Source organism: Sinocyclocheilus grahami, unplaced genomic scaffold, assembly GCF_001515645.1.
Source record: "Sinocyclocheilus grahami isolate Dianchi unplaced genomic scaffold, SAMN03320097.WGS_v1.1 scaffold499.1, whole genome shotgun sequence".
NCBI lineage: Eukaryota > Metazoa > Chordata > Actinopteri > Cypriniformes > Cyprinidae > Sinocyclocheilus > Sinocyclocheilus grahami.
In genome coordinates, this window is record NW_015505678.1 from 299,847 (window position 1) to 312,547 (window position 12,701).

At 34.3% G+C, this 12,701-nt stretch overlaps 1 protein-coding gene across 1 annotated transcript in view; it reads left to right on the forward strand.

Annotated features, from left to right (window-relative positions):
- Window positions 1-12,701, forward strand: part of LOC107554363 (sodium channel protein type 3 subunit alpha-like) — a 72,316-nt gene that overhangs the window by 6,022 nt on the left and 53,593 nt on the right. The window contains exon 3 of the mRNA XM_016236852.1: window positions 8,704-8,795. Coding sequence (XP_016092338.1) covers window positions 8,704-8,795 — 92 coding nt within the window. The remainder of the gene's footprint in view (window positions 1-8,703; window positions 8,796-12,701) is intronic.

Sequence of the window (12,701 nt, forward strand, 5' to 3'; positions counted from 1 at the left end):
AGTGTGTGTGTGTGTGTGAGTGTCTCTCTGTGTGTGTGTGTGTGTGTGTGTGTGTGTGTGTGAGTGTCTCTGTGTGTGTGTGTGTGAGTGTCTCTGTGTGTGTGAGTGTGTGTGTGTGTGTGAGTGTCTCTCTGTGTGTTAGTGTGTGCGTGCGTGCATGCGCGCGCGTGTGTGTGTGTATGTGTGTGTGAGCATGCGTGCGTGCGTGTGTTAGGGATATGCCGGTATCAAATTTTCATGTTGCAATTTATTGCTAATGCTTTTATCACGGTGTACGGTATTATCGCGATATTGAAATTTAGTTATAACAAAAATAATGAACATTTAAATGCAATGAAGCAATGCATTATTTTACACAGATTAAAGTGCAAAAGAATTATAAAGACCAATAGCTATCACTTTACAATAAGATCTCATTAGTTAACCTTAGTTAATGCATTAACATTCACAATGAGCAATAGCTACGTTTGCTAAAGAAGTTATTAATCTTTGTTAAAAATACAAGTCTTAGTTCATGTTAGCTCATTACATAACACAGTTGCAACTTTTGAGTTTAAATATTGGAATTACCTAAGATTAATGAATGTTTCATTGGCAGTTTATGTTAACTAATGTTTATTAATAGAGCCTTAATCTAAAAGTGTGACCAAACAATAAAGAATCAAAACTCTTTCAAATAATATCTAGGGCATGTTGTAGTACAGATTAAAGTTTGAAAATAAATAGCTTATTAAGTCTAAATATTTAAGTATTTGGTGCTGTGATGAACATCATAGTGAATACACAAATCTGAATGGCTTTTTTAAAATAATTTAAATATGTTTCAGAAACAGAATGTATATATATATATATATATATATCAATAAGGCGTTTTTTAAATTTTATTAATACATTTATTCATCAAGGATGCATTAAATTAATAAAAAAGTGACAATTAAGACATAATAATGTTACAAAACATTTTTATTTCACATAAATGCTGACCTTTTGAAAGAAAATGAAAAGATTTTGAAGAAAATTGTCAAAGGAAAAGAAAAAAATATTTCCTGAAAAAAAAAAAAAATCTTTTTTGAAAAGATTCAGCTTTGCATCACAGGAATAAATTACATTTTTAAATATATTACAATAGAAAACAGTTATTTTATATTGTAAAAATATTTTACAAATTTTACGGATCAAATAAATGCAGTTTCTTTCAAAAAAACAAAAAACAAATCTGCATTTACTTTTCAATACACAGGACTTACTGATGAAGTTTTCTGTTCATACGGTTAAGTGAATTCACTAAACAGCTGAGTCATGTTTGTGCTTACAGTACATTATTTACTAACCACCCACAAACCTGATTAGCACAATTAGTTCAGTGAATCATGAGTCAAATAAACAGCGTGATTCATTGTTAGTGATTCCCTCCAGCCAACATCACAATGATCTCTTTAGTCAGAAAACATTAATTAAAGAACTTTCTCATGATACTTAAAGTTTACTTCTTTCATATTCATTTTGTTCTGCTCATGACGTTGTCACTGTAGATCATAATCACAGTTTCTTCCACTTAAATCTTAACGGATTCAACGTCAAAAGTTTATGCATCTTACGACAGCATTTAAAGGGACAGTTCACCCATAAATGAAAACGATGTAATTTACTCACCCTCAAGATTTTACACACCTATATGAGTTTCTTTCTTCTGCTGAACACAAAAGAAGATATTTTGAAGAATGTTGGTGACCAAAACGTTGACGGTAGCCATTGACTTCCATAGTATTTTCCCCCCTACTATGGAAGTCAATGGCTACCGTCAACTGTCTGGTTCCCAACACTCTTCAGATTTTCTTCTTTTATGTTCCACTCAACTCGTACAGGTTTGTAAAAACTTAAATAATGACAGAATTGAAATCTTTAGGTGAACTGTCCCTTTAAACACCTGAATTTCTGTCTAAATCCCAGCGGTTTGAGATGAATCTCAGTGAGCCGTGCCGTGATGAAGTGCTTATTTCTCGTTGGCCTTTATGGCTTTATTTCCCGAGCTTTAACAGGCCACTTGTCCTTGAACCGGATGTCTCAGAGACGTCAGATGGAGCCGCTGCCAGTAAGTCACGGGTGTATTGGGATGTTGACAGGAACGCGAGAAGCCACTCCTGACTTCATTAAAGCCAGACGGATGACGGCCAACGCTGATAAATCATAAATGCTTAACAGTCAATTCCAGTTTCTATAGAAACAGAACAGTGTCGTACGTCTACGGTCAAACGCAATCATATCTTTACGCCGTCTAGGCCTCGTCACCGTATTAGCAGTGACTCAATCAAAATCCAGACGACTTCATCCCGTCTCTCTAAACCAATCTGTGCCAATTTAAAGGGATAGTTCACGCAAAAATATAAGTTCTGTCATCATTTATTCACCTGCATGTTGTTTCGAATTCATATGATTCACTTGCTTCTGTGGAACGTGAAATAAAATGGTTTTAAAGGGCATAAGATGACTGTCAAGCTTAAAAAATGCATAAAATACACCATAACATTATTAAATATAAATTATGCATTGTTACTGTATTTCTGATTTTTTCTGAAGTCACATCGGTGGTAAATAAAACAAAACGTTTATAAACTTTACATTCAAGTAATTAAACTTTAAATAATTACTATATAAGTCGAGACAAAAGCTGATGAGTTGGATCGTTGTGTATTAGTCACAGTTCATTATTACATTCAGAAATAAAGTACTGATAAATAAAACGTTTGCAAAATTACAAACACTATAAACATGAATTTTAGTTTTCATCTCTACACAAAAAAAATCCTTTAAATTTAATTGTATTCTGAGTAAAACGGGAATGAAAAATATACAGTGAATTCAAAACAAACAAATTATAATGGCATTAACTATAAACAGCATTTATTATAATGAAACTTTAAAGTGAAATAAATCACTTTTATTGCTTATAAATTGCATTGGTGTGTTTCAGATGATTAAAAAAACATAAAAAATGTAATTAAAATAATAATTATAAAGTTAAAGCAGTCAAAATAAAACACTTGCAAAAGATTAAATTCTTTATCTGAATGATTATTTTACTATTTTATTTAAATATTCATTTATTATTTAAATATTTTATACCTGCGTGTCATGTGACCATTAACTGACCGTTAACCATGGACATGAAAATGTGCTGTTAAATGATGAAAAATATTAACTTTTATTTTAAAATGTCAGGATGACTTAACATATTAGGCCTAGAGATGCACCGATTGCAATTGTCTTGGCCGATTGATCTGCCGATACCGATTTTTGCCGATTCCGATTTTCATTCTAAGAACTATAATTGACAGCATATACTAACAAAAATCGACTTTTCTTCAACGCAACGTTTTATTTTCATTTCACAAGTAAAAAGTCAGTAATAAAATAAGAACAAATAAAAAATGGCAAACAACAGCACAAATAAATGCAATAGAATAAAGAGAGCTATGAAACGAAGTTTTTCAGGTTAAGTAAGTTTTTATTCAGGTAAGAAATACTACAGAAATTAAAGTAATCAAATGTAAAATAACACATCCAGTCTTCATTGTAAAAATTAAATACAGATTAATGCTTACCATTAAAGTTATAAAACGTATTCAGTCAAGAGCAGAAAGGTATTTTATTTGTCTTTTGTTCTTTGATTAATATGACAGACAGCAGCAGGAATATTGGACTGCTGCCCCTTTAAGAGTTTATCCACGCACCCAATATACTGTTACACAACATGCGTTCTCTTTCTCAACTATTTAACGTTCCAAAACTGACCGTGTTTACCTGGATACTCGCCAAGATGGGCATTTTGACATAAGAGACAGAAGAGAGCGAGAATGCGCGGCTGACGTTATTGCCTGTGCCACTGGTAACAAAACGGAGCCTGACCGACCGATCACCGATCCGGGCCGATCATGAGGAAAATCGGCCGATTCTGATCCCTGGCCGATCGATCGGTGTGTGTGTGTGTGAGTGTGTGTGTGTGTGTGAGTGTCTCTCTGTGTGTTAGTGTGTGCGTGCGTGCATGCGCGCGCGTGTGTGTGTGTATGTGTGTGTGAGCATGCGTGCGTGCGTGTGTTAGGGATATGCCGGTATCAAATTTTCATGTTGCAATTTATTGCTAATGCTTTTATCACGGTGTACGGTATTATCGCGATATTGAAATTTAGTTATAACAAAAATAATGAACATTTAAATGCAATGAAGCAATGCATTATTTTACACAGATTAAAGTGCAAAAGAATTATAAAGACCAATAGCTATCACTTTACAATAAGATCTCATTAGTTAACCTTAGTTAATGCATTAACATTCACAATGAGCAATAGCTACGTTTGCTAAAGAAGTTATTAATCTTTGTTAAAAATACAAGTCTTAGTTCATGTTAGCTCATTACATAACACAGTTGCAACTTTTGAGTTTAAATATTGGAATTACCTAAGATTAATGAATGTTTCATTGGCAGTTTATGTTAACTAATGTTTATTAATAGAGCCTTAATCTAAAAGTGTGACCAAACAATAAAGAATCAAAACTCTTTCAAATAATATCTAGGGCATGTTGTAGTACAGATTAAAGTTTGAAAATAAATAGCTTATTAAGTCTAAATATTTAAGTATTTGGTGCTGTGATGAACATCATAGTGAATACACAAATCTGAATGGCTTTTTTAAAATAATTTAAATATGTTTCAGAAACAGAATGTATATATATATATATATATATATATCAATAAGGCGTTTTTTAAATTTTATTAATACATTTATTCATCAAGGATGCATTAAATTAATAAAAAAGTGACAATTAAGACATAATAATGTTACAAAACATTTTTATTTCACATAAATGCTGACCTTTTGAAAGAAAATGAAAAGATTTTGAAGAAAATTGTCAAAGGAAAAGAAAAAAATATTTCCTGAAAAAAAAAAAAAATCTTTTTTGAAAAGATTCAGCTTTGCATCACAGGAATAAATTACATTTTTAAATATATTACAATAGAAAACAGTTATTTTATATTGTAAAAATATTTTACAAATTTTACGGATCAAATAAATGCAGTTTCTTTCAAAAAATAAAATAAAAATCTGCATTTACTTTTCAATACACAGGACTTACTGATGAAGTTTTCTGTTCATACGGTTAAGCTTACAATAGAAAACAGTTATTTTATATTGTAAAAATATTTTACAAATTTTACGGATCAAATAAATGCAGTTTCTTTCAAAAAAACAAAAAACAAATCTGCATTTACTTTTCAATACACAGGACTTACTGATGAAGTTTTCTGTTCATACGGTTAAGTGAATTCACTAAACAGCTGAGTCATGTTTGTGCTTACAGTACATTATTTACTAACCACCCACAAACCTGATTAGCACAATTAGTTCAGTGAATCATGAGTCAAATAAACAGCGTGATTCATTGTTAGTGATTCCCTCCAGCCAACATCACAATGATCTCTTTAGTCAGAAAACATTAATTAAAGAACTTTCTCATGATACTTAAAGTTTACTTCTTTCATATTCATTTTGTTCTGCTCATGACGTTGTCACTGTAAATCATAATCACAGTTTCTTCCACTTAAATCTTAACGGATTCAACGTCAAAAGTTTATGCATCTTACGACAGCATTTAAAGGGACAGTTCACCCATAAATGAAAACGATGTAATTTACTCACCCTCAAGATTTTACACACCTATATGAGTTTCTTTCTTCTGCTGAACACAAAAGAAGATATTTTGAAGAATGTTGGTGACCAAAACGTTGACGGTAGCCATTGACTTCCATAGTATTTTCCCCCCTACTATGGAAGTCAATGGCTACCGTCAACTGTCTGGTTCCCAACACTCTTCAGATTTTCTTCTTTTATGTTCCACTCAACTCGTACAGGTTTGTAAAAACTTAAATAATGACAGAATTGAAATCTTTAGGTGAACTGTCCCTTTAAACACCTGAATTTCTGTCTAAATCCCAGCGGTTTGAGATGAATCTCAGTGAGCCGTGCCGTGATGAAGTGCTTATTTCTCGTTGGCCTTTATGGCTTTATTTCCCGAGCTTTAACAGGCCACTTGTCCTTGAACCGGATGTCTCAGAGACGTCAGATGGAGCCGCTGCCAGTAAGTCACGGGTGTATTGGGATGTTGACAGGAACGCGAGAAGCCACTCCTGACTTCATTAAAGCCAGACGGATGACGGCCAACGCTGATAAATCATAAATGCTTAACAGTCAATTCCAGTTTCTATAGAAACAGAACAGTGTCGTACGTCTACGGTCAAACGCAATCATATCTTTACGCCGTCTAGGCCTCGTCACCGTATTAGCAGTGACTCAATCAAAATCCAGACGACTTCATCCCGTCTCTCTAAACCAATCTGTGCCAATTTAAAGGGATAGTTCACGCAAAAATATAAGTTCTGTCATCATTTATTCACCTGCATGTTGTTTCGAATTCATATGATTCACTTGCTTCTGTGGAACGTGAAATAAAATGGTTTTAAAGGGCATAAGATGACTGTCAAGCTTAAAAAATGCATAAAATACACCATAACATTATTAAATATAAATTATGCATTGTTACTGTATTTCTGATTTTTTCTGAAGTCACATCGGTGGTAAATAAAACAAAACGTTTATAAACTTTACATTCAAGTAATTAAACTTTAAATAATTACTATATAAGTCGAGACAAAAGCTGATGAGTTGGATCGTTGTGTATTAGTCACAGTTCATTATTACATTCAGAAATAAAGTACTGATAAATAAAACGTTTGCAAAATTACAAACACTATAAACATGAATTTTAGTTTTCATCTCTACACAAAAAAAATCCTTTAAATTTAATTGTATTCTGAGTAAAACGGGAATGAAAAATATACAGTGAATTCAAAACAAACAAATTATAATGGCATTAACTATAAACAGCATTTATTATAATGAAACTTTAAAGTGAAATAAATCACTTTTATTGCTTATAAATTGCATTGGTGTGTTTCAGATGATTAAAAAAACATAAAAAATGTAATTAAAATAATAATTATAAAGTTAAAGCAGTCAAAATAAAACACTTGCAAAAGATTAAATTCTTTATCTGAATGATTATTTTACTATTTTATTTAAATATTCATTTATTATTTAAATATTTTATACCTGCGTGTCATGTGACCATTAACTGACCGTTAACCATGGACATGAAAATGTGCTGTTAAATGATGAAAAATATTAACTTTTATTTTAAAATGTCAGGATGACTTAACATATTAGGCCTAGAGATGCACCGATTGCAATTGTCTTGGCCGATTACCGGTTTCCGATTTTTCGTTGGTGTGATCTGCCGATACCGATTTTTGCCGATTCCGATTTTCATTCTAAGAACTATAATTGACAGCATATACTAACAAAAATCGACTTTTCTTCAACGCAACGTTTTATTTTCATTTCTTAACATATTAGGCCTAGAGATGCACCGATTGCAATTGTCTTGGCCGATTACCGGTTTCCGATTTTTCGTTGGTGTGATCTGCCGATACCGATTTTTGCCGATTCCGATTTTCATTCTAAGAACTATAATTGACAGCATATACTAACAAAAATCTACTTTTCTTCATAAAAAGCTTCATGTAAAATAACACATCCAGTCTTCATTGTAAAAATTAAATACAGATTAATGCTTACCATTAAAGTTATAAAACGTATTCAGTCAAGAGCAGAAAGGTATTTTATTTGTCTTTTGTTCTTTGATTAATATGACAGACAGCAGCAGGAATATTGGACTGCTGCCCCTTTAAGAGTTTATCCACGCACCCAATATACTGTTACACAACATGCGTTCTCTTTCTCAACTATTTAACGTTCCAAAACTGACCGTGTTTACCTGGATACTCGCCAAGATGGGCATTTTGACATAAGAGACAGAAGAGAGCGAGAATGCGCGGCTGACGTTATTGCCTGTGCCACTGGTAACAAAACGGAGCCTGACCGACCGATCACCGATCCGGGCCGATCATGAGGAAAATCGGCCGATTCTGATCCCTGGCCGATCGATCGGTGCATCTCTAATTAATACCTAAAATACTTAAACATTAATATAAACGTGTTTGGTTGACAAAAGAATTGGAATCGGCTTTGTGTGAATTTATGTTGCTTTTACAAAATGGTTCTGTCCTTGACAGCATCGGCACCCATTCACTTTCACTGTATGGAAAAATAGTTCTTGTTCCACAGAAGAACTAAAGCCATTCGGATGATACATTTTTTTTATAAACATTTTTGGGTGCACTGTTCCTTTAAGTGAGTAAAAAGTACATACTTTGAGTTGTTTGACGTTTTAATTTTCTCCCTTTTTTGTCTTTCAGTTGTTTGTCTTTTGATCCACGTAACTCTAATCTGATTCTGCAGGTTGCTAACTGAATTTATAAAAGTAGGCAATCTGCAAGCTCTCCGCACGTTCAGGGTCCTCCGCGCTTTGAAAACTATTTCCGTAATCCCAGGTAAGCGCAAGGAGACAGCTCTCAGTGTCGCTCAGTGTCCAGTCCAACAGCTCGGGATTTGACCCGCATCCGGTTCTTTCCGCGCTGTGTCCTCTTTCCCGGCAACTTCCCGACATCCTGCTTCATTCTCCGCTGTGTTGTTTGCCTGTTGTTGGTGTTGTTGTCATTGTCTGTGCTCCGATTCTGGCTTCTTGCAGATATGTTACTGAGTTTGTGGACCTGGGCAATGTCTCAGCGTTACGGACATTCAGGGTTCTGCGAGCACTGAAAACGATCTCAGTCATCCCAGGTGAGAGCCGAGGCCTGCGGTGCTAATGGATGACCGAAACGCATTTCCGCCACTTCCAAAACACTCTTGGAAACGTGGAAATGCAGAATGTAGGAAATGAGACTTTTGAAATGGGCAACCAATCGAGTCAAAGAGCCGAACCAGCCGGTTTACCCAGCTAACAGAAAATAGCTTCTAAGAACGTTGTGCTGATTTTCTCGTTATGTTTTGAAAACACACTCAAAAAAATGTATTATACAACACTGTTCAGTTTATTTAAAAAACAATTGCATTGTGTTAAACTGACTTAAAACAGTTGCATTTTGGTTCAACTCAATATTTTCATTTTGAAGGAACATGTTTCAATTAAGTAAAACAAAAATTTGATGCTTGTTCGATTTACTTAACTAAATGAAGTTAACCCAACACAATTCTTTACAGCCACTTAATTTGTTTTACTTGTGTAGCTAGGGCGTGGATTTCCCCTTCCCATCATGCTTTGCACAGGGCTGGATAAGGAGAGTAAATGTTGAAATAAAACGTTATTTTATGCATTTTTAATCAGGATGATACAATTGGGAAACGTGTTAATGTTTCTTGCTGTTTTATGTTTGTATTTAGAAGAGTTATGTTTTGCGGGTTACGGTAAAGTGTAGAGTATGTGCTTGGGTTGAGGACCTGCTAACAGAAGTTAAAGGTGTTTTAATAATAAAAAACAACAATTTCGGGCATACCATGGATGTAACAAAGCCTTATGGTTAATGCCTAACAATTGAAACTTTACGGAGTAAAATTCGCTTCATAAATGTATCAATTTTATTGAAACTATATTTGATTAAATTGAGTTGGCCCAACTGAATTACATTTCATGAATTATATGTGCTTGGGTTGAGGACCTGCTAACAGAAGTTAAAGGTGTTTTAATAATAAAAAACAATAATTTCGGGCATACCATGGATGTAACAAAGCCTTATGGTTAATGCCTAACAATTGAAACTTTACGGAGTAAAATTGGCTTCATAAATGTATCAATTTTATTGAAACTATATTTGATTAAATTGAGTTGGCCCAACTGAATTACATTTCATGAATTTGTTTTTTACGAGTTGGGGCTACACATATTTATTGGACGGAAATCCTGCTCTCAATTAAATTGAGTTCATCCAATAAATATTTTTTTCTGAGCGTTCTAAACATCCAGTTTTAAAAACTAAAGGAAACATTTAGGAAACGTTACAGAAACATTCCATTTGCAAACATTGTAGGAATGTTACTTTTGAATGTTCTCTAAACATTCTGAAAGTTGTTACATTTAAAAAATGTCCAACTAATCAGTTTCAGGAATGTTCCATGAACAATATACAACTAATGCTTTTGTTCGAATGTTTTGAGAATATCATTAAAGACCAGATCACTTTAAACGAGCGTTACTGGTATAGAACGTTTGTTTATTTCATAAATGTATCAATTTTATTGAAACTATATTTGATTAAATTGAGTTGGCCCAACTGAATTACATTTCATGAATTAGTTTTTTACGAGTTGGGGCTACACATATTTATTGGACGGAAATCCTGCTCTCAATTAAATTGAGTTCATCCAATAAATATTTTTTTCTGAGCGTTCTAAACATCCAGTTTTAAAAACTAAAGGAAACATTTAGGAAACGTTACAGAAACATTCCATTTGCAAACATTGTAGGAATGTTACTTTTGAATGTTCTCTAAACATTCTGAAAGTTGTTACATTTAAAAAATGTCCAACTAATCAGTTTCAGGAATGTTCCATGAACAATATACAACTAATGCTTTTGTTCGAACGTTTTGAGAACATCATTAAAGACCAGATCACTTTAAACGAGCGTTACTGGTATAGAACGTTTGTTTATAACGTTGAGAAAACCTTGTCACAACGTTCTGAGAACGTTCCCTGCTAGCTGTGGCCAAAACCTCTCTAAAACCATCAAACCAGAGCAGACTTGTGGAAACCATCTTGGTGTTATTTATTTATTTTTCAGCAGGGTTGAATGATATTCAAGTAACTGCCATAGAGTGAAATAGTCTGGTTCTCGAAGTAAATCTCCATTCATTTTCTCCTCAGGGAAATTTGTCATTTTTAACGATAACTGTTCAAGACAGACCGACTGTGAGCTCTGAGGTTGTTAATAGATGGCATATGCTGTAGCTGAAACCATCTGTTCGCATTATTTCAACTTATTTTTAAAGTAATAGTGCTTAACAACTGAATTTGTGGTGAGAAACTACATTACCCATGATGCTGTACAGAAAATTCCACCAATCAGAGAGTCGCACTAAAATAACTCCGCCCTCTCTCTCTCTCTCTATAATTAACATATCAGTTATTGTTTTTTTTTTTTATAAATGTAAAGAACATCTTTAAATTAATAGTGTTATATTTCTTAATTGTTTTTATTTTGATTATGTCACTCACAGTGCTTCATGGGATTGTAGTCCTTTATTAAAGCTAAAGTTCACAGTCTTTCTATTTTTGTCCGACACATTTTTTTGCTTCAAATGAACGTTTGTAATGTTCTGATTCTCCTCGTAGTTGCCTGGTTTGATTCACGGCTCATAACTCTTTAACAAAGACTTCCCTGTGTGAAAAATGAATGGAAAAAATGCTGCTGCTGAAAAACTAGACTGCATTACAGCTGATTACAGCTGTTAACATTAGACGCCGCAGTGGCTTTACGAGGGACCTCCAGGTGCAACCTGTTGTATTACACACAAGTGAAATGACATCAGGGTGGACAGTTCACGTTTCCTTCAGCTGTCAGCTCGGGGTTCAGTTAACTCACTCCAAAAGTCTCATTGACGTGTTGAAGGCATGAGTAGCTATAGAGAAACACTAGTTTGCATGCTGAGCCAATGAGCAGATGCTTCTTATGGAATGAGAAGAATATATTTATATTTATACATACATATAAATGCATCATTCATTCATACATATGAAACAGAACACACACACACACACTCACACAGACACACACACTCACACATGTCTGGTGTTGTACCCATGGGGACCACAATTTAGGTCCCCACCGTGACACGAGTCCCCATGAGTCTGTGTGTAGTCAGGTTTTTATCCCACCAGTATATATAAACCAGTACACACACAGACACACTCACACACTCACACACTCACACACACAGACACAGACACAGACACAGACACACACTCACACTCACACTCACACTCACACACACACACACACACACACTCACACTTACACTCACACACACACACACACACACACTCACACTTACACTCACACACACACACACACACACACTCACACTTACACTCACACACACACACACACACACACTCACACTTACACTCACACACACACACACACACACACTCACACTTACACTCACACACACACACACACACACACTCACACTTACACTCACACACACACACACACACACACTCACACTTACACTCACACACACACACACACACACACACACACACACATATGCTTATATATATTATATATACATATGTATTCCAGAAGAAAAGTGCATGTTCTCACTCCATGGAAGCGTCTGTTGTGAACTGTCACATTTTGTGTGCTTCCCGCACTCACAAATGTTAGTAAAGACAGAGCTGATGTCGTGTGCTGTGTTTGTGGTTTCGTGTGGTTTGACGCTCTAATGCGACACATGTGATCCAGGGTTTGGCAGCATTCAGAATTTGAGAATCCTGTTAAATTCATGAGTGTTCATTTGATTTGAATTGGCAAAATCACACAGGAAGCTGAATTGGAATTTGATTTGGAAGAAATACTGAATTGCAATGCAAAAAAATCAACAAAGCGAAGAAATGAATTGATTTGTGACAAAATTTAATTATTACATTATTTTGTACTTTAATTTGTAATTTAAAAAAGTAATAAAA